The sequence below is a fragment of the Vicugna pacos genome, chromosome 27 (genome assembly GCF_048564905.1).
Source record: "Vicugna pacos chromosome 27, VicPac4, whole genome shotgun sequence".
NCBI classification, from domain to species: domain Eukaryota; kingdom Metazoa; phylum Chordata; class Mammalia; order Artiodactyla; family Camelidae; genus Vicugna; species Vicugna pacos.
Window position 1 is genome coordinate 29,437,083 of NC_133013.1, and position 22,536 is coordinate 29,459,618.

General features: G+C 57.4%; 1 protein-coding gene across 4 annotated transcripts in view; it reads right to left on the reverse strand.

Annotated features, from left to right (window-relative positions):
• CORO2B (coronin 2B) overlaps positions 1 to 22,536 on the reverse strand; it is a 98,401-nt gene that overhangs the window by 40,848 nt on the left and 35,017 nt on the right. For 3 of the 4 annotated variants that reach the window (XM_072951165.1, XM_072951166.1, XM_072951167.1), the window contains exon 2: positions 11,691 to 11,891. In XM_072951165.1, the coding sequence (XP_072807266.1) occupies positions 11,691 to 11,891 (201 nt within the window). Of the gene's footprint in view, positions 1 to 11,690; positions 11,892 to 18,985; positions 19,264 to 22,536 lie in introns of those variants that run through there. The other variant, XM_015245063.3, reaches the window with a different exon arrangement.

Here is a 22,536-nt window from a genome sequence, read left to right on the forward strand (position 1 = left end):
CACAGTCAGCACAGTGTTCGGGTACTTGATCTATCCCCACACTCTTTAAACTTCATTCCCATTTCAATGAAGAGTCTTAAAAATGATGTCTATTGGGCAGAGAAGCAAAGTGAAGCTCAGAGAGGTTAAGTTACTTGTCCAAGGTCACACAGCCACGAAGCAGCCTAGCTGGACCCAGGGCTGTGCATCCTCCCTTCCCCAGATCTCTGGAAGAGGAGGTGGGAAAAGGGAGGGGTGGAAAGAGTTAAGCTCCCAGGAGTGAGCAACCAGGCTCTTCCTGGCTTTCTCGGGCAGCCCTTCCCTCTCCCAGCCAGGTTGCTGTTTGGCCTCAGGCCGCATCCGCACCCCCACCTGCCCCCCCCATCCCCCGCCTCCTCCTACTGCAGGAAGGAGGCACAGATGGCAGGCGGGGATGAGGCCCCCAGCCAGGCTCAGCCAGCTGTCACTTTGGAGAGCACCGCTCTCCTCCTCCTCCTCCTCATGAACCATTGGGAGCCGGCCAGCCTGGCCCCAGCTGTTCCCTCTCCCCGGTCCAGGGCTCCTGCAGACCCACACCTCTGAGGCCTTTGTTTCCAGGGGAGGAGAAACACAGACTCCCAGAATGCGGGAGCTGGACGAGACCTCGGAGGACAGCAGGTCCGACGTCTCATTTCACAGATGGAGAAACGGAGGCCCAGAAAGGCAAAGGGACTTGCCCAAGGTCACAAAGAACCAGGCAGAGAAGCCAGGCTTCCCCACTGCCAGCAAAGCTCAGGATTTTGGGGTCCCTCCGGGGGCTTGGGGGCGCTCAGTCAGGTTGCATTGCCCCCTCCCCACCAAGCTTTCACCAGAGCAGTTCTGCTGGTCATGACTCGACAATTACAATCTGCCTGTGATTTCATTTCAGGGGTCCCTACGCGGCTCCCTAGACCCTTTAGGTCTGTGAGCCTGGACAGGAGAAAAGCCACGTCAGTTTCCACCAGCTTCTAAAATGGAAATCTGGCGTGTCCTTTGTTTACACGTGTGGCAGCAAACCCACAGCATTAGCTGAACATGTGACTTCTTCATCCACAGACGTCACAGGTATTTCAGATCACACTTCCCTGTCACGACTACCAAACGCGGCCTGTGCCCCTCGCCGCTCTGAAGCACTGACTAGGCCGACCCTTGGCCCCGTTACTGACGCGCTGACGAGAAAGCGCGGGGACTACCCCACCGCGCTGGTTACATTTGATAACTCAATTTCAATGTAATTGGTTTCCTTTGTGATCCTGTATGTTTTATTTTAGGTACTTAAACACTTCGTTCTGTGGGCGGGCCCAAAGGCTTTTCCAAACAGCCGAGGAGGCTGGTGCCTGCCGCCCCCGAAGGTAAGAATCTGCTTTATTTGAACAAAACGTCCCAGTGTTGAAAGTTAGGGTCTGAAAGTCTTTTGTGCTGAGGCTGATAAGGCTGAGGCCCCTGAGATAAGGAGTAGGCCCAGGGGTAGGGGGGTGCCCCCCACACAGAGAGAGGCTCGCTCTGTGCCAGGCACCCTCCCAGGCTTTACGTAAGTCCTCGAGGAACCCTCAGCCCCGCGCTGGGGTTGAGATGAGCATTTCTTTCATTCTGCAGGTGGGGAAACTGAGGAACAGAACGCTGAGGGACTCGCCCAAAGCACACGGCCGGTAAAAGGTGGGGCTGGGATGCAAATCCGGCCGACCAGCGCCAGAGCCTTCACGCTCATCACAGGGCACCTGGCCTCCCTGTCTGGGTAGGTGGAAGCCTCTCACGGAGAAGCCCCTGAGGTGCTGCGGTTGCCGCCTGGGGGCTTCTCTTGGTGGGGGTCTGGACTCCTGAGGGTCTGCTGCCCGGCTGATTACTGGACACGTGGGGACACACGGGGCACTACTGAGCTGTCCACCCTTGCTCTCTCTGGGCCTCAGTGTCCCCATCTGTAAATGCAGAGCCCTAAGCACTGCCACCCCTCCCTTCCTCCGCCTGCGTTCAACTGAGGGATGACCCACTTGCAAACTTAGGCAGCGGTTGCTTAGTAACTAAAATCAAGGTCTTGGCTGAGTAGACGGAAAGTGGGCAGGACAGCCTAGCATCATGCTATGCTGATGCCTGAGTGGTCTCCTGTCTTAAGAGGCTGAGTGCTATGACCTGCTCGCCCCATCCCACCCCCGAGTCAAGGTGACCTGGCCCTTTAAGAGCCTTGGGCTAGGGATGGGGCAGGGGCAGGGACCGGAGGAGGGGGGGCCTTTCCAGAAAGGAAACTGCCTGAGGACGGAATCAGGCCTGGAGTTTCCCAGGCAAGGCTCACACACACTCATTGTTCTGGAAGCTGCTACAAGATGGGCCAAGCAGCAGGGCCCTTGGCAAGGCTGAGGGTCCCAGTGGCCCCCAGGGAGCTGCTCTGCTTCAAAGCCAGTCCGCCTCAGCCCCACCCCCACAGCCCTCGCGTGTGGGACTTCTGCTCCCTGAAGTGTGGGGTCCTCGGGCGCAGGAGGAGGAGGAGCTTCTGAAGCCCGCCTCTGGTCTGACTGACAGGGCGTGGGGTGGCCGCCTGTGGGCACAGGTCCCCTGCAGTCAGGGCAGCCCACTGTCAGCAACACCCGCCTTTGGGCCTCAGGAGTTCCGTATTTAGACGCATTGTAACCTTCACCCCGAGGAAGGAAGGCGTCGGCATCACCGACACCGTAGTAGGTCTGACTTCGGACTCCGAGGAGGCTGAGCGCAAGGACTCCTGGGGAGGGGCCGGGGAGAGTCAGCCTGCTGTGTAGAGCCGGGGCCAGGATTTCTTCTGGGTACAGCGAGGCGCTTGGGATGGGGGACGGCCGGAGTCCCCTCTGACTCTGGCATTGTGTCCGCGTAAGCCTGGAATTGGGACACTGGGGAGGTGGGCCTGGGCTGGAGCCTCAGGATGTGGGGATAGTGTGGCCTCAAGCCCTGTGCACAGAATCTCACACTCACGCCCACCAGCCGGCCTGTGCCTCGGACCTGAGCCTGCTGGGTTCCAGAGAGCCCCATCCCCAGTTCCCAGTGCCCGCTTCCCCACCAGCCTGCAGCTCACAACAGCAGTTGCAGTGAGCGGCAGTCCAGCAGGGCTTACGGGGCACTGGCTGGACATCGGGCACCATGGTAAACAAACCTCGGCACGCCCCATCTCAGTCAGCCCTGGCGGAGAGGGACCCCAGCCGAGAGGCAGGCAGGCTGACCTCAGATGTGCAAGACCGGGCCCCAGGGAGGGGGAGGTCCCTCCCCCAATTCCCTTCCTCCAGGCAGGCAGCCTGGTCTGGTTGTATCAGTGTGCCCACCGGAGGGCTGTGGGGGGCCTTCCCCTCTAGGCAGCGTGGGGTCACGGCTAGGAACGCTCAGAACTGCACCACACAACCGAGGAAGGAGAAGGAAGGCCAGAGACAAGCCTCTCCCTTGCTGGCTGTGGGCTCAGGAGCCCACGGGCTATTTCTGGGCCTGCGGACTGAGGAAGGGGAGGGGACAGTGAAGCCCTTGAGCACACACCACGTGCCAGGTTATGCGCTCAGTGCTCAAAACAGCACCTTCCTTAGTCATCACGGCACCTGCGAAACAAGCACCATTACTACTTCACAAGTAGAGACGCTGAGGCACAGAGAGGCTGCGTGCCCAGGGTTTCCCAGCCAAGGGACGGAGCGATGATTTCTGAAGGTGTGGGAGTCTCCAGTCCTTGGAAGGAAAGCGGGGAGCAGACCAAGCCAACGGGTAGACTGGTCTGGAGTCTCAGCTGGTGCCTGTGGGCCGAGTTAGGGCCACGGTCTGAGTTCGCAGAGTCCTAGCCGACAGGCCCTGCTGCTGCTGCTTCACCGGCTCTGCTGCAGAGTGGAAGACGGAGGCTGGCGGAGGCCCTGGCCCAGAGGCAGAGGGATGGACCCTTTGACCCCCCGCTATCCCCACCAGCCAGGCTGCTCCCCCGGCCCGTGTGCCTCCAATGCAGAGGGCTCCCCGTCCCATAACTGAGAAATGGAATACGGGAGAGGCACTTCCACCCCTGCTGAAGACCTGCCTTCACTTCCCCCCAAATAAGCCATCGCCCTTCCAAAAAAAGGGGAAGCACCAGGCAAGCCTGCCAATCTCAGGCCCAGACACACGGACGAGGCTGTGACGCTCTCCTCTCCCCTGTTCCCAGTGTCACCTACTGCACAGGCAGGCTGTCACGGGCTTTGAGATGCAAATTGCACCAAGCAGAAGGCAGCCTGCAGAACAAAGACCGATTGAAGAAAGATCTGAAAAATGGATTCGGAAAAGGCTCTCTGAATTCCCCCAGAGAAGGGGAGAGGGATGAAGGTCTGGGGCTGCTCTGTGGAGCACAGAAAGGCTGAGGAGCTCAGTGCTGACTGCGGAGTGATGGGAATCTGCGACGGAAGCAGAGGCTCCGGGTGAGCAGAATGTCTGATGTCATTACGGCCTCCAGCACTGAGCGAGCACTTTCCCCCAGACCTCAAATGTACTGTGGCTCATGGAGCCAACTGGTCTGCCGGCGAGTGGGTTCCAGTCCAGAGTTAGAGCAGCTGGGCTGGGCCGCACTGCTCCAATGGCTTTAAGGGGAGGATGCTGCCCTCCTTCAATCAGGGAAGCCCCTGCAGGGCACCACGTGGTCCCTGGGGCCTGTAGGGGAGGGGCTCCAAGGACCAGCAAAGAGAAAATCCGAGCCAGGAAGACGGGGCATGGTGTCTCTGGGACCCGGCCTCCGGTCCGCCCGACGCCCCTTGCTGAGCACCTGTCGTGCGGGCCTGGACAAATTAGACACGTCTCCACCCGCGGGGGCTCTCAGTCTAGTCGAGGCAGCTAACTGGACTGCAAACTCCATGCACACGGAGCCTTGGTCTTTTTTACCACCGCATCCCTGGTGACTGAGGCAGCAGGTGCTCAATAAACATTTATAGAATGGGTGGGTGAGTGAGTCGCTGGGTGGGTGGGTGGGAGGATGGACGGATGGATGGCTGGGCCAACCACCTAGAAAAGAAGCATGTAGACAGTCCTCTAACAGCAACAGACACAAAATGTCTCTGATGGGTACTGGGATGGGGAAAGCTTGATGGAGCTGGCGCCATCTGAGTCGGCCTTCAGGGATGAGACGGAGCCAATCATATATTCTGCTCGGCGCCTACCAGCACACTAATGACGATGTATTTGCATAAAACGGTATTAGAAGGGAACAGAATGTGAGAGCTAAACTGGACTCTCGAGATCATGTGGTCTAACTCCATCATTTTGCAGAACGGAAAGCCAGGGCACAGGAAGGTTAAGTGACTCACCAGAGGTCACACAGCGACAAAGTGGCAAGGCAGAGAGTCAAGCAAGGACTGTTTGCTTCGAGAACCTGATCTCTTAGCCTCCGTCCTGGGCTGCTCTCCCATCCCAGGACTCTGCTCTCCTCACTGAAATGCCTTGGGGATTTCTGCCACCATTTCTGCCCCAGCCCGCCTCCACCACCCACCCTGCAGAGCTGAGGAGACCAGCTTTAGTTAGACCGCCATCCTGAAACAACAGGAGAAGACGGGGAGGCCACATCGATTGGGCCTGGGGGGCAAGGCAGTACCCCAGTCCCGAGACCAAGTGGGAAACGTCCCACCACCAGCTTGTGGGGACTAAGCAGATGTGAAGGGGGGCAGGAGGGACCCCCATCTGGAGACTAAGCTCAGCGTCCCAAATCCAGAACTGGGTTATTTCCATTATATGGAGATAAATCTGAACATAAACTAACCAGGGGCTCCGGTTTCTGGAGGACGCAATAATGCCCGTCATTTTCAACTGCCGCCAGGAAGCATTTAAGACAGACAGGTTCAGTAGCTCCCTCCACGCGCACGGAGTTGGTCCCTTGAGCAAGACGTGGGCAGGACCCTCTCAGGGAACTCCCACCTGCCCGGCCCACCAATGGGATGCCCCCGGGCGTCTCAGAGACCAGGCCTGATGTTACTCGGGTGCCCAGGGCCTGCCCGTGACTGGAGCAGTGATGTTCTCTGGGAGTCCCCTGCTCCGGGACATCTCCCCTCACCTGTCCTTGCCGACGGAAACTGCTGCCTCCACCCTTCAGAGAGGAAGCTCCCGCACAGCCTAGGAGAGGCCTGCTCTCCTGGCCTCCAGAAGAGATGGGCACATGCGGTAGCAGCGCGCCACAGGACTCACGAAGTGCAGGCCGGATGCTGCTCAGGGAGACCCTTGAGGCCTTCAGATGACAGTAATGGCAACACAGCACATCTAAGACATGCCTCTCCCTAACCCTCCACAAGGTGGGCTGCACGTGGCTGTGGGAGCCCTGAGTTTAAATTCTGCCACTTGTGCTCTGTACAGTCTTGAAGGAGTCCCCTGAATTCCCCAAGCCTCTGTTTCTTCATCTGTAAAGTGGGGAGAAGAACTGGACTTCCAAGGTGGGACTTGAGGTGAGATGCAGGAAGGATGCTGGAGCCTCAGAAGCCCTGCAGGGGATCCTAGCGGACACCGGGGCTGAGGGCTGCGGGGCTTCGGGGAGAACCCCAGACGCCTGGTGTCCGGGCCTGGCTTCCTTCCTTTCTACCAGGTGCCAGTGGGGTACCAGGTAGCCGGCTAAAGCTCAGGCAGGAACATGGCCTTCTCGTGGCCTGGAATGTGGGCAGAGGAGGCCCTGCAGGCGGCCCTGGTGAAGGGCAGCAGGGAAGGGGCGAGGCCCGAGTGGGCATCTGGCCTCTGGGCGCTGCGCCTGGCCTCTGGAATATGCATACTTCCCCTCCAGCTGTGCCAGGCAATCAGGGTGCTGATTGCTCCCCCATCTGCAGCTTAACATTCCACTCCAGAGAAGGGAGAGCTGGAGGCTGAATGCTAACGAGGGAAAAACAGCTCCAGCCTTCACAACAGCAGCCTGAACAAGAGCCCTGGGAAAGACAGATCCAGGCCTTCGGGATCTGCCAGCCGGCCAGAACGTTCCTGTCCACCCGCGTCCCGGGCAGTGGGAAGAGTCACGGGTTCAGAAGTAAGTGAGCTGGTTGCAGGTGCAGCTCCTGCGCTGACCAGCCGAATGCCCATCTCTGCAGCCTCAGCTTCCCCAGCTGTAAAATGGGGAGGGCTTCACCTAGCCCTGGGGAGGACTGGGTAAGAGTTTGCTGGGCTGGAGCGCTGCACAAAGGCACCATCGCTGCTCGCAGCTGTTGTGAGCATGCTTCCTACAGGGGGAGACGTTTTAATCACAGGCACTGAAGTCCCAGGCAAGCTGGCTTTGAGGGAAACTGGACATCAGAGGAGAAGCCTCTGGAAGAGTCGGCCTCAGGACAGGGTCTGGCGGTCCCGGGCGAGTGCTACTCTCACCTGGTCCAAACCTCTCCGAGAAGCAGGAGAGGAAGGGAAGGACCCCTGACACAGGGCAGAAAATTCAAAGAGCTACAGAAGCAGACCGAGTTCTGGGGCCTCCTGGTTGCTTAGGAAGCGAGTCCGGGGCCAGGCAGGGAGGGACAGAAGTGCCACCACGAGATTCACGCTCCAGACAATGGCAGGGACTTGCCAAGAAATGGCCACATCTCTCCTGCGTCTTTGTTGAATATTACAAGACACTGTTTCTGAAGAGATTTCTATCTAAACTGAGGGGGAGAAGCCTAGAGCTAAAGTAGCATCACCTTCCTCCTAGAAAACTGACCCACGGGGAACAGCCCGTCTCCTCTGCTGACAGAGGCGGCGGCGGTTCTGAGTTCGGCATGACGGGCACTACCGTTTGTTAGCGCTGCCCCCTTCCCCCAGACCAGCCGCACGCACCCCGCAGCGGACGGCGGGGCCCTGACCACAGCGGGCAGGAGCCGCGCGGCCGCGGCCCAGGCGGCAGGGACGCCGCGAGTCCGCGCTGGCCCCGAGCACAGCGTCTCAGACACCGGGTCCGGCCGGGCAGGAAATGACCGGGCGCCTCGCCCCCGCCCCGCGCCCTCACTCCGGGGACGCCCACCTTGCTGGCACTCTCCCCAGCCAGCTCACCCTGGGAGACAGATGTCGTCACACACTCAAAAGGAGGGCCTCCCTGACTGACACCTCGGGGGCTCCCTCCTCACGTCAACCAGTTGTTTTTATTGTTTCTCCCCGACTGAAGTACAGAACATTCTGTTCACCTAACAAATGCTAGAAAATGAAGCTAAGGAAAAAGAAGAAAGAGAGCGCGTGCTCGTGATCCCCAGACTCAGACAGAACCACTTCCAGCATCAGGTGTGCGTCCCCGTCTCCCCCAGACTCAGCTGCGGCCTAAGTTTTCTCTCGTTAAATAGTCCTCCGCGTCGGCAGACCTCAACGTACGATCCGGGGACCGCCGGCGATGCCCGACACTTTCTCAGCGCGTCTGCCGGGTTAACCTGTTTCCACATCACGTGCCTTTTCACTCTCATTCTCTCGGGAGCACACAGTGGGCCTCCCCGAAGCCGCGTGGCGTGCCTGTCGCAGCAGGCTGAGCGCAGACGCAGACGTGCAAGTCTGGTCCGCCCCCGTCACGCCGGGCTCCTTCCGCGGCGCGAAGCCGCATGAAAAAGACCGGCAGGACGCCAGGCCGGGCCACCACGCTCCTGCCAGCACCAGCCGGCTCCCTGGCCCCGGCTTTCTCTCACCTTTCACCTCTGAAACGGCTTACTTGTAGGAAAGTGGGCTCCCTCCTGATTGGTTACTTCTCTCCCTCCTGATTGGTCCATTTCTACAAAGCTTGTTCCTAGTTTGTTAACTTCTGTTATACCTTATTTGCATATGATGTTGCAAAGTGTAAACTGGCAGCCGATAAAAGCCTGTGTAAACCTACAGACGGGGGCCAGCGCTGGGAGTGTTAACTTGTCTGGGCCCGCTGGTGTACTAAACCTGAGCTCTCCAACTCTCCGCATGCTGCTTGGTCTCCCGCCTGGATCCAGGTTGCTGTCACAACTGAGCTGTAACACATTTTTTCTACAATTTAAAGAGATTTACAAAAGTGTACAACCATGTCATTCTTCTCATTAATTTTTTTTGAAAATATAGTTTTTTTCATAAAAACGTTTTTTTGGGAGGACATGAAATGGATTTACTATTAAGTGAGTTAACAAGTACATATTTTTTAAGTTCTTTCATTTCTGTTTTGAATATGCTAAATGTTAATAGATAAAGCCATCTAAGCAAAAGCTCTTTGGGGTCCTCAGTAATGTTTACTAGTGTAAAGTGATTCTGAGGCTGAACATTTGAGAACAATTACTCGACATCACCTTTGGTGATTCCACAGCACTCCTCCGGGTGGATGGCCCCGAATTTGTCCACCCACTTTCTTACCGATGGACCTGCAGGTTGCTTCCAGTTTTTACTGCTGCAAAAGTGCTGTGCAAATCATCGCCCACTATGTAAAGTGCAAACTTCTCGAAATGAGAAAAAAACAACAGAAACCCACTGGAAGAATGAGCCGTCACCGTCAGGCCATTATTAAGAAATTAAACAAAATGTATCACAGAATGTGAGTAAAGTTGAAAAACTAGGTGTCCATTTAATATATACGTGTGTGTACAGATACATAAGATCCCATATAGAGAGAGACTCATGCTCTGTAGAGAGTCCTCCTGCTGTCCCTGAAGGGCTTACAAAATCGAATCCTATTCTAGAGACGTGCTACGGGTGGTATAAAATTCTCTGATACCATTTCAGAAATTGAGAGGAGTTTGGAAACTTCTAAGCAATTTGAGAGAAATTTTATTTCTGTTGGAAATAATAAAAATTGACGTTTGTAAAAAAATTGGGTACAAAAATTGCTGCAAACTTTAAAAAAATGTACTTGAGAATATTTCTGTAGAATGAGTTCCAGGAAGCGGACTTGCTGGGCCAGTGGATACACACCTTTAAATGTTTCTGGATGCTGCCAAGTTCTTCCATTTACATCTCACCAAGATGTAAATACGTCAAGTACACTGAGAGTGTATTCGGTTGCCTGCTCTCTCACACTTTTGGCAACACCAAAGACTGTGACTCTGAATTTTTCCTGCTCAGTAGGCTAAAAGGTCTATGTTGTCTTCTGTGAATTGCTTCATCTCCTTTGCCCATTTTCTAGTGGGTCCTTTTTCTTATTGATTTTTCTTAACTCTTTATACATTCTGGATACACATCTTTTGTCTGTTATGTGTTATATTGTACTCAATTATGTGGCTTGCCTTTTAATTTGCTTGCATGTCTCACTGTAGTAAAAAACCACCTTTAAAAATTGTTCTCATCTATTAATCATTTCCTTTGTGGTTTTAAGGATTCTTGTCTGGCTCAGGAAGACTTTCCTTGTTGTATGATTTTAAAAGTACTCTCCACTTTCCTCTAAAACACTTGCAGCCTTTCTTTTTCTTTTTTAATGTGTTGATCTTAATCCATCTGGAATTAATTTTTGTTATGGTGTGAGGCACTGACTGTTGACCTTTGCAAGCCATGTAGAAGAGTATGGCAGGCCGCCAGCAATGGGCGTGAGCCAGTAAGAACCAGCTCACACATTGTTGGGTATCTGCAGGCCGCTACGGGTGGAGCTGAGCTGTTCCCTGAGTGGACAGACACCTGAGCCCCTCTGGTTCAGGAGGGGAGGCAAGCCACACACCGGAATCCTCTGAATGCAGCAGAGCAGCTGTGAGTGTCTGCAAAGTCAACAAGCAGAGCTCCAAGAAAGCACCTGCACAACTTAACACGCTGTGTGGTTCTCAGCAAGCTTTCTGTCCATCATCTCCCTCGATGCCAACATCGCAGTGTAAGATGCCCATTTTACCATCACAGGAAAATAAGGTGCAGAGAGATTAAGAGACATGCCCGAGGCCACACTCTCGACGAGTGGCAGAGCCCAACTAGCACCTGGACCTCCTGCCGCCGGGTCCTTGGACCTCTCTGTGCATCAGGCTGAGTCGCTGTCACTGCACCTGCCCCCTTTCGTGGAAGGCAGGATCTGGCCAAAGGCTTTCCCAAATCCGTGCTCCCCCACTGCGGGTATCTGAGACTGGAAAAATCCACCCTCCACCACCAGCTGACAGAGGGTTTTGAGCACTGAGGCCTCCTCCAGCATGTACCTCCTCCTCCCCGAGCGTTTGGCGGCGGGTGGGCGTGGAGATGAGTCAGGCCGGGAGGGAGAGCTCAGCCATAAACAAGCGGGACTGACAGCGAGCACTTTCCCTGAGGCGCATGATCTCCCATGGGCCTCCGGGGACGCCTGAATGGCAGGGCTTCAAAATTTCATGATCTAGGCTTTGCAGATTTAATTTGCTACGTTCACGGAGGCAGCCACAGGAGTGGGGGAAGCTTTCTGATTGGAGGTGGGGGATGAGGCAGAAGGTAAATTATTTCTAGTCCCTCAGTGGAGAGCTTGAACTGTTTTCAATGAGTGAGCCGTTGCTGCAGATGCCTGGCATGACTACGCTGGGTCTCTATCCCTCCAGCTCCAAACCGAAAGGACGTCCAGGACGCAGAGTTTGAGAGCTAGACCTGGCCTCGGAGACCAGGTGATCCGGTCCCTCGGGGTTAATGGGAACTCGGTGTACCCCAAAGCAAGGGACCTGTCCAAGTTAGGGAGCTCTGGGAACAGATCTCAGGTCTCCTGGATCCCCTGCCTACACTTGTGACTCCCAGGAAAGCCTTGGGGACGGCACAGCCACTGGGCACACCATGAGGAAGTAAAAGGTGAGGGCAGAGACACAGGGGCACCAGGCCAAAGAGTGACCCAGCAGGGCTTCTCTCTGCCCTGGGGCTGCGGCCGGGGCTGGGGAGATGCTGGGGCCTACCTGCTCCAGCGGGATGACCAAGAAGGAGCCACCACCGGCGCTCTCGGTGACGATGGCCAGGAAGCGGGCGTTGACGGCGCAGAAATGGTTATCATGCACATTCTTGGTGATGGGGATCCCGTCGAAGCAGTGCTCCCGGTTGGCCACCTTCCCGTAGACGTTCCGGAACTTGGAGCTGCGGTACTGTGGGCGCCAGGACATCTGTGGGGGCCGGGAGGGACAAGGGTCAGGTCAGTCACTGCTTCCTGAAGGGCTGAGCTGGGCACGTGTGGGAGGGCAGCTGCTCTTCAGGGATGTGGAAGCAACACCTGGGGCCCGTCCTCAGGATGCAGGGAGACGGGGAGGAGCCTCCAAGAACTGGGTGCCTGGCCCTGAGATGGACAATTTCCTTTTTCAGTAAAGTTACATGAGAGCAAAGACTTGCATGAGGGCATTCACACATTTCCTGCTTTCAGAATACACCCCCACACCACCTTCCAGAAAGGATGGAGGGTCCCTTCATTCTTAAGGGACATGCCACGTGGCAGAGTAGACCATCCACCCAAAGACATGTGTCGGCTGCCCCTGCATGTCAGGAACTGGGCTTAAGCCAGTATGGGAGGTGCAGACAGAGACAGCTGGCTGTTCCTGGAGAGAGAGCACTGCTGGTGACACAGGTGGGGAGGTGGGTGCCCCATCTGTGCGCAACAAGGCAAACGACCACCCTCCTCTGATTCTCTCTAGGGCTTCCGACCCACAGGGCACCCTCAGAAATCTCCTAGTCCTGCAGCCATCACCATCACCAGGCCCAGAGAGGTTAAATGACTTGTCCAAGGCCACACAGCTAATGCAGAGCACCATGAACACAAGTCCCCTGACTGGACATCTGAGGCTCTTTCCTGAGCCGACTACCCTTCGGAGCAAGGTCCCTCAGTGTGTGGCCCACAGATCACCTGGGTCAAAGTCTTCTGGGGAGGGGCAGCTTCTGAGTCTTAGAAAATGTTCTAGTGATCTGCCTTGTGTTGCTTCGGTCAAAGCCATTCCTGGATTCCCTATAAACTATAGGAGCCAGACGTAATGGCTTGATTCAGCTGACAATAGAGATGCTCCTGTGATTTATCACTGGCCTGGGCAGGGGTGAGGATGAGGAGGACAGGGCAGAGGGAATGTGTGAGCATGCGCCTGGCCCGGCTGGTGGCAGTGAGAGGGCTGGCTGACCAGGGGAGGGTGGTGGTGGAGACCCGGGAGACCAGACTGGGCACAGCACACACGTGGACAAGGCAGGGCGTCCACAGGCCCCAGAGGTCTGACCTTTTCACCCGTGGTTGCCAAGGGGCTGACTTCATTCTGAGGTCAGAGGCATGAGTGTGAAAACACTGCTCCCTGTTCTGCAGCGGGAGGAGCCACAGTGAGGCTGGAGGACCTGCCCAGACCTCAGAGGGAAGTTGGTGGGGGGACCAAGAGGTCACCTGAAAATCTGGCCCTTGCCCCCAGCCCAGTCCAGATCCTGGTGGATCCCCCCAGCTAGTTCCAGCGAGGGCAGGACACACATCCACTCTCTGAACCTTCCAGGAACGATCAGCACAAGACTGAGACCCAGCTGAGCTCCCTGAAAAGGAGGACTTTCTTAATGGTTGGAGCTGCCTGAGATGGACAAGGAAGGTGCCCGGACAGGCAGTGAGCTTCCCGTCCCTGGAAGGGTTCACGTTCAGGTGGACGACCTCTGGTCACGGGCAGTGTGGGGCAACAGCTGGGACCAGGTGGCCTTCCGGCCCTGAGACAGCAGAGTTCCTCTGCTTTACTAAAGACACTGTGTTGCAACAGAGAGGAGCCCTGGGTCAGAGAGCACTGAACGGGACACCCTGGCCAGCGACACGCCTTCTCTGGAAAACGGGTCACAGCATCCCCCCAGCTGGGTTGCTGTGACACGTAATGACAACTGCCACCTCCCCCAAGGGCGTCCACATAGCTGACGGACGCTGGTCACACAAGGCATGTGTACGCAGACGCTATTTAACACGTGCATGATCCTGCTCCTGGTTACAGGTTACCCGAGCACCCCGCCCCTTCCAGCCCCTGCTCGGCCGCACCCCGCCGGGGCCTGGCCCTGCTCTGCTGTCCAGCAGAAGCCTCCCAGGGGCTCCAGCTGAACAACCTCTCAGTGTGGGAGGAGGGCGAGGGCCAGGTCAGGCACAGTTGCCTGGTTCTCTGGATGTGATGAGTGGGGTCTCCTTCAGGCGTCTCACCCCAGGGCTGTGACTTCAGTGTTCTGAGGGCTTGAGTTTTAAGCTGGTACCTACTCCTGTCCACAGGAAGCAGGGCTGGTCCCTGCCCTCACCCCACTAGGGCCTCTGGGTCCAAGCCCTTCCTTGTATGTCTCTCCTTCCGGTCACGCAGCCCCTCTCCTCTGGGCTCCATGCCACAGGGACGCCAAGGCCTCTGGCCTCGGGACAGCTCTCCCTGACAGCACGGTGGCAGCAATTCCTTCAGAACCGCCTCCCGGCCCCCACCCCGAGCCTCGGCCCTCCCCGACACCCCCCCAGCATCGCCTCATTCACGCGCATCCCCAGCTGTCCAGTGGGCAGAGCTGGGCGGACACTTTAGCCCCATCAAACATGGACGGCATACATGTGACTCATCTGGGGCTCAGAGAGGCCGAGACCAGCTCCAAGTCACAACCAGGAAAGTGGCAAAGCTAAGACCTCAGCCAGGAACTTCCTATTCTTCGTACATGTTCCTCCCAACGTAGCACACAGCCCCCCTCCCCCAGCCTCTCCTCCGCAGCTCCTGCCCCCGAACCTGCTCCATACAACACAGGCGCGGCCCAAAGCGTGAGGAAGCTGTACTGTGGCTACGGCCGGCAGAAAGGGTCCAAAGGTTTCTATCCTGGCTGTTGTCTGCTAGCTGTGTGACTCCAGACTACTCACTCAGCCTCCCTGAACATTAGTTTCTTTATCTGTAAAGTGCAAATAACATCACCCAGTTCACTGGAGGCAATGAAGTGACCAAATGCACAGTGCCCGGCAAGGTGTCTGGCACGGGGGGGGGTCACATGCCAGTTCTGCCCTCTCCCCTTCCGTGTGCGGAAGAGGCTCTGACCTCGATTGTTTACTTGGGAGACCAGGCTCTGGCAGAAGGAGGAGGGGCTGGGCCGGTCCGAGGGTCAGGAGGCATGGAGGGAAAGGCTCTGGCCTCCAGATGTGCGTGGCTGCCGGCCTGCTCCCTGGCGGCCTCTCCCTGGGCGCAGGGCCATCCTGTCTCCCTCTAGAGGGGGGGTGGGGGGGAACGGGCGGAAGGAAGAAGCATTCATTCTGCAGCTGAATGGCCCTCACAGCCTCTTAAGAGAAGGAGGCAGGCTCTTTTCTCCTCTGAGATAATCACTACGTACACTCCACATGGAGACAAACTGTGTCTTGTCCTCCAATCCCCAAAATGATTTCCTGCGGCCAGCGAGTGCACCGTCCAGATGACGACCAGCCCTTTAACTGGAACACAAAAATGAACGAGGGCAGTTCTTGTTCTAACTCAGGTGAGGGGGAGCTCGTGGGTGCGTCCCTGGGGAGAGCGGTCAGCTGGGGAGCCCAGGAGACCTCTGCCCTGGCGGCTGCTGGCACGTGTCCCCATTGGGTAGCCCATCGGGGTCTATGGAGAGCCACGCCCTGTCCATGTGCTGTCAGGGCAGGGCTGACACCCTCGGTCTCGTTCAAGGCACTGCCTGTGAGACCCAGGGTAGGGCACCCTCCTTCTCCAAGCTCAGCACCCTTGTCAGGGAAGTCTGGGTGTCCGCCACCCCCACGTCCTGGAATCCCTACGTGGAGGCGGCGTGAGAACCGGGGGCAGGGGAACACCGGGACAGGGGCTGTGCAGACGCCGCGCCACCCTAACTAACACTATTACCAAAACGTCTGCCGCATCCACCCACAACATTCTGGGTCCGTGAGCGACAGCTGGCCAGCTGGTCCCCTCCATCTCTGCTCAGCTGTCTTCCCGAGCCCAGGGCTGGACACACCGCGGGGACACAGCGCACGTTCCCAAACCGGAGGGAGAGAAGTGGATGAGTCCAGGGGTCATCAGGTCAGGCAGTAATCACTTCAGCCTCCTCCTCTGTAAAATGAAAGGCTAGATCTTTTGAGCGGAGAGCACTTTCTCTAAGTAAACACCACTCAGAACTCCAGAATGCAGAACGGGCAGGGTGGGAGCTGCTTGTGCTCAAATCTAGAAGGAACTGGGAGTACCTTCAAGCAGTGGTCCCGGGTCTGCCCTGGGAACCCACTTTGAGAACCTCTGGTGTGAGGGACGGTGCCAGAAACCTGAGGCCCAACTGGCTTGGCCCCGAGCTCCCTCTTCCTTCCCCCACAGGAGGCTTCCGCGCCTGATGTGCGCTCTAGCTCTGCCATTTCTCGGTCCTCCTGGGTCCCACTCGCTGGCGGGGCTTCTGAGAAGACGCTGTAGCCATCCAGGAAGTTCCCAGCATGAAGCTGGGCCACGCGGGGTCTCCTTTAAAAGCTCTCTGATTGCTGAACCCGCAGGGTCTGGGCCTCCAGGGTCTGCCTCTGAATCCTCAGCCCCTAAGGCACGACCTTGGCGGGGGTGCAGGACGACGGAGGCTGACCCCCTGTCCTGGTCCCCCTTCAGGCCAGAGCTCACCGCACAGCAGCTCAGCAGAGGTCAGGAGGCAGGGCCTGCAGCCGGGAGACCCACATTTAATCCTGCCCCACCCCAGCCCGGCCGAGCCCGGACGAGGCTCTCTGAGGCCTGGTCTCCTTCATCCGCGACACGGCCTCCTCGTGCTGGCCCACTGACTCCCTAACCTGGCTGCCCATGTGTCCGAGCAGCGTGCGATGAAGACGTGTGCCTACGGACACTGGCATTTGGGAGTGTCTGTTCCGCGAACGCACCCGAGAGCAGGCCAAAGCCGCACCGTCCCATGAGGCAGCGGCTAGCCACCTGGGACCATTTACGCTCAAGATTAACTAAAATGCAGTCAACTATAAATTCAGTTCCCCAGTTAGACTGGCTACACTTTGCGAGCTCACTAGTCCCACGTGGCTCGTGGCTACCATACTGAACAGCACAGGTGACAGATCATTTCCATCAGCACACAAAGTTCTGTGGGACAGTGCTTGGTGGAATGCCAGTCAGGTCCCAAAAGCCACATCCCAGAAGGAAAGAGCCCAACGGAACCCCCACACCCAGGAGTTCCTGGTGGGACGCACAGGGCCCAGGGAGGGCCAGGGTTTGGAGTCACCCACTGACTTTCTCTCCATCCCTAGCAAACGTGGGACCCTCAGGTTCCAAGCCAGGCCACAGGGCCTCTGGAGCAAGCTTCTGAGCCATGAAATGGGGTTCCTCCTCCCCATCAAGCGCACCCTGGCCTCCTTCACACCGTAGGGAGCAGGTCACCGTCAGGTGGCAATGAGCACGCGGGGAGGTGCCTTCTCCACAGTCTGCAGACGGAAGGGCTCAGACCCAGCGTCCATGAATACTGCATGCTGCCCGCCTCCCAGAAAAGTCCAGCCAAATGTGGAGTCTATTCCAGGAGCAGCTTCTGCCCTGAATGCCTGCAGCCTTTCCTGTTTTGCGGAGCAGGACTGGACACGTGCGGAGAAGGCTGCCAGCCTCCTCTGCTCCAAGCTGTGCAGGGAGCTTCCCAGCCCCGTGAGGTGGCCCCTGAGCCGCGCAGCCCCCAGATCTGGAGTCCCCACTCTGTCCTATGCTTATCACACATAACCATCGCTTACATGTAAGTGCTTACTGGGAGCCAAGCATCTTACATTCACTGCCTCCTGTAACCCTTACAATAACCCCGAGGAACAGATACAACTGTTATCCCCATTTACACGTGCAGCTGGGCTTGTCCAAGGCCACTGAAGTGGAGGAGCCGGGGTCTGAACTCAGACCTGACACCAGGGTCTCCTACTTTACACGTTTGTCCCCAGCCACGCGGGACATCGGGGAGGGCAGTGACCATGCCTCACGCCTCTCCATCTTCCCAGGGCTTAACTCAGCATTGCTGGATGTTTACTAAATATGTGAGTGAGCGGAGGAATAGAAGGACAGGAGGACTCAAGAGGGACCCCGCCACTGCCCCTCAAAGCCTCCAAAAGCCCCCTAGCACTCCCAGATCACAAAACCTGCCTACCTCCTCGGGGGGAGGGGGTTCTGCAGGACCAGATCCCCCGTGTGAGGCCCGACCCGGGCAGAGGGCCCAACGTTTCTTACACGTGGTCCTGACACAAAGAGGCTTTCACGGAACCACAGCCTGCCAGAGCAGGAGAGGACCCTTGAGTCCACTCAAATCCAGCCTCTCATTTCACAGACTGAGGCCCAGAAAGACGAAGTGACTTGTCCAAGGTCACACAGCAAGGTCACCCAGTGACCGGTCCACACAGCAAGGCTCCCGTGGACGCAGGGGTAGGTGGGTGATGGGAGGGGCTGGGGGATCGGACACGGCGCTGCCACCTCTCCTGTGCAGGCAGACCTGGTGGGACGGTCTGGGGTGGGCAGCCCCACCCAGGGAAGCACCCACCCTCCGCCGGGGTTCTGAGTTCTGGGCTGCTCTGCCCAGGGAGGGAGGGGGCGGTGGAACTCAAAGCATAGGCCCAACAGATGGTTTCTATTTGCAGCCACTGAGCCCAGTCTGTGCCAGACTCCTGACCTATTTTGAGGATCCGAGGGCCCCACTGGCTCAGAGATGGCCTCCCACTCGTACCCCTTAACCCACAGTTTGGCAGGAGATCAGATGGGTGGTTCAGGGCCAGTGGAGAAGGGGAGTAGAGGAGGAAAACCTTTGAAAATGAGGCTAGGATGGATGTCCACAAGCTTGAACTCCGGAGAAGGGATCCTCAGAGTGTGAGCCCCAGGCTCCTGGTCTCAGCTTCCCCTGGGATGTTTGTGGAAATGCAGGTTCCTGGGCCCCACTTCACCTGCAGGCTCCCACTCTGGGAGGGGCCCGGGGAAGCTGCATCTGAACCCAGCTCCCAGGTGATTCCTGTGGTCCAGCGCACTGTCCATGGCCAGCAGCACTGGCATCTGGGAGCTGGTTAGAAATGCAGCATCTCAGGCGCCCGCGGGCTGGAGCGGCCTCTGCAGGTGGACGAGACCCCAGGCGACGCGCAGGCATGTCAGAGCTGAGAAACGCTGCCCCAGCTCAGTGCTCCCGGAACCCGAGCTTGCGTCAGAATCACCCGTGGCCTTGTTAAACACAGGTCGCTGGGCCTCACTCCCAGAGCTCCTGACTCAGGAAGCTGGGGGCCAGGGCCTGGGAGTGCACACTTCTAACTAGGTGCCAGGGGAGCTGAAGTGCAAGCACTTACCAACTGTGATGTTCCCTCTCTTCCTCTTAGCAGTGCTCGTCCACCCAGAGGGGTTAGGCCTGCTAGAGCAGGAATCTGAACGACTCAGGCTCTGACGTCAAGTGTGGGTGTGCAGCCTCGCAGCAGTCTTAAGACTTAGAGGTTTCCTGACTCCGTCTCCCCCTGAGAGCAAGCGAAGAGGGTCTCCTGGCAGACTGGGCACCAGGAGTCCTGCTCAGACCCGATGTGGGGGAAGCCAGCTCCTGGCAGATGGGAAGACTGAGAAAGGGAAGTGCTGGTTCAGAAGCGTGCCCTGATCTCCACGCTCTGAGCCAGTCTCCACGGCGATGTGCGCAGGGAGGTTGTGGGTGGTACCGAGGGCGGAGCGCAGCAGGGTTTCTCTCCACCTCCTTGACCGGGATTCCAGAAGAAGGGAGAACACCACTCAGGATGGCCCTGGGCCATGCACGAGGCGGCCTCACAGAATTAGGATGGCTAAGGGGGTGGCCAGAGAGAGGGGCCCAGGCGTGCCCGCCAGCCTCCTTCAGCTCTCGACTGGTGGAGAAAACCCAGCCGTCAGGCCCTGCATGTCCCAGAGGGAGGGCGTGGAAGACCTAAAAGCCACTGTGGCACGAGGCTACCATGGTGAGAAGAAAGCCAACTGCAGCAGAGGCTGTGCGGAAGACAGGCCAGGGGCAAGATGGACAGAGACGAAGGCCCCGTGGATGGACCCCATCAGGGCCAAGGAAGAAGGGACATGAGCTTGTGTGCTGCAGACCTCAGTGGCAAACGACGGAAGAATGCCCTGGGAAGGGACAGACCAGCCACGCCTCAGTGGACGTCAGCCACGACACGTCCAAGGATCAGCGTGGAGCCGAGGCCCCCTGCCGCGACACCAGAGGGCATGTGAGCCCCAGCTGCCTGCATCCTCAGATGCCATTTTGAAAAAGAGCCAGAAGAGGGGGAAGAACTTTAAAAGGTGAGCCTTCAGGGTCATTCAAGCAAGGCCAAATTAGTCCAAAGAGTCTGGGCCTTTACATAGCAAGACTGTTTAAATTACGGAATCAGACTGACTCCACTGGATGGGGCTGGATGTGTTTTATCACCATGACCCTTCAAGGCGGGGCTCCTGAATGAGATCAGATCAGCTTCAGAGAAAATCAACTCTGTATCTTCTGTGCACAGCCAAGTTGTCAGGGCCACCACACAAGGCCACGAAGGCCATGGCAGCTTGTGAACAGCGCCACTGGGGTTTTGCAATGTGGGGGCGGGGGGTGGGCCCCCACTCCCTCCCAAAGTCCCTTCTTGATGAAGTGGCCACAGAGGCAGGAGGCAGAGAGAGCCCTCGTCACCATCACAGAGGTCAGGCTCGAGCAGACAGGATAACTGGGGGATCCTGCACGCAGGTAGCTGCGAAACAGCACCCAGGCTCCTGACGCCTGGCTGTGCGGCTGCCCCGGGAGCCTGGGAGGTCTGCCTGCTGGTCACTCTCCTGCCTCCCACTAGTAACGGTCAACAGAGAGAATCTGTTTCTAGCAACCAACAGAGATCCAGAGGGCCGGCGTGTGGCCGTCCTTGGACAGCTGCCCTGAGCCACTCCAGCAGCCAGTCTGCACGGACTAGGGTCTACACTGGCAGATGGAAGCGTCTTGTCCCTGGCAGCTCAAGAGAAGGGTCTCTCCTTGCACAGGCGTGTCAGGACTCTATGGTGTGGCTGCTGGTGTCCAGAGGCTGATGGACTGACTCAAAGGGGTCTCTGACCACCTGGCCCCCCGGGGACTCAGCCTTCCCGAGCGCTTGCAGCATGTCTGGGCTGCAGCTCCCAATGGACACGTGGTGGACACTTCAAGGTCTGATCGGTTCTCTTTACGTGGAAAGAGAGGGCTTGAGAAGGCTGTAAGCTGGGCCCACGTGCCACCTTTGAAGGTTAGAAAGAATACGAACTCTAACAGCAGACAGGCCTGGGCTTAAATCCCAGTACCACCACTTACTAGGTACGTATCATAGATACTTTGGACCAGTTCATTAGCTTTTTGGAACTTGCATTCTGTAAAAATGGAGAATAACCATGCCTACTTCTCTGGGCAGTTTCCATCCTCTCGGTCTCCCTCAGAGTGTCCTGCACACCTAGCCAATGGCCAATTGTTGGGAAAGTGACTGGCTTTTGGAGGGGGAGTGAGGAGGGAGTGAAGTGACAACTTTAGAACTATCATGTGACTCTCCCATCTGGGTGTTCCCTGGGAGCAGTGGGAAAGGGAGGTGTGGCAGATGCACGGCAGCCATTCCCACCCATTTTCACCCACCGCCACTGCAGGAGGGACACTCACTGTCCCAGCATCCCCCACACTTAGGAGAACCCTATGACCCAGTTCTGTGGGAGACTCCTGGGAAAGTTTTTTTCTCATTAATATAAAAGGAGGGAGACATAAGAAAGGCTCTTCCTTGAGAAACTGGCTGATGCACTGCTTCCAGCCTTTGTCTGCATTCGAGACTGTAAAGCCTGGAGCTGTGGCAGCCATATTGCGCCCATGAGGTGATGAGCCCACGATCAAAAGCTAACATGATGAACAGGCAGACCAGCAGGACAGAAAATTCCTGGGTTCTTAACGACACTGCTGAGCCACAAAACCAGCCCAAGACCTCCTCCCTTCAGGCCTCTGGCTCAATAGACCATAAATATGCTGCCGTCATTCTTGATTCACTGCCTCTGTCACCTGCAGCCCAAATCATCCCAACTGACAGGGATGACGCAGAAAGGGCGGGGCGGCAGATGTCTCGGTCTTTGGCCCGGCGCCCATGACCTGCCTCCATGTGGTCGGTCTCAGAGGCTCCGCCCCCACAGACAAGGCCTAGCGTGCGGGAGGAGGCGGAGCTGCCAACAGCCCCACCCCTGCCCGCGCCCGAGGGCAAAGGAACCGATCCTGCTCTCCCTTCCAGGGTCTCTCCTCTCTCAGCCGATGCAGCTGCCTCTGCTGCTGTGTGGTTGCGGGAAAGCTGCGCAGCTCGGGGGGGGGGGGGCAACAGCGAGACCACGGGGGAGGGAGAGACACTCAGTGCACACAGCCCGTTGCTGCACAGCCCCCCACAGGGCACCTTCCTGGTCCAGCAACACCAGGAAGACTTGAAAGGAAATGTGCCGCCACCCTCCTTTATTCCTTAATTCCACTGAATGCTGTCATCACCCCAGAAACGGTGAGGAAGAGGGGTGGGGATGAAAATGAGGGGACGCATGCAAAACACGTGGCCCAGTGCCTGGCGGGTGATGAGCGAAAGCCTCCTGCAGGGCGGGGCGCCTCTGACGGGCGCCTCCCACCGCCCTACGGGATTCTTGGTTTTTGAAGTATTTTCTCCTTTCTCTCGTGGTATTCACACACACACGCACATGCACGCATGTGCACTCACGCATGCATGCACACACGCATGCACACACGCACATGCACACACATGCACAGGCACGGCTGCCTCAAGACCCCAGCCTCCCTGACTCCACGGTGAGTTGGGGGCACAGTGACAGGGTCAGGGTTCTCAGTGACACCATCTTCAGCCCCATCCCCACCTTCCTGATCTGATCC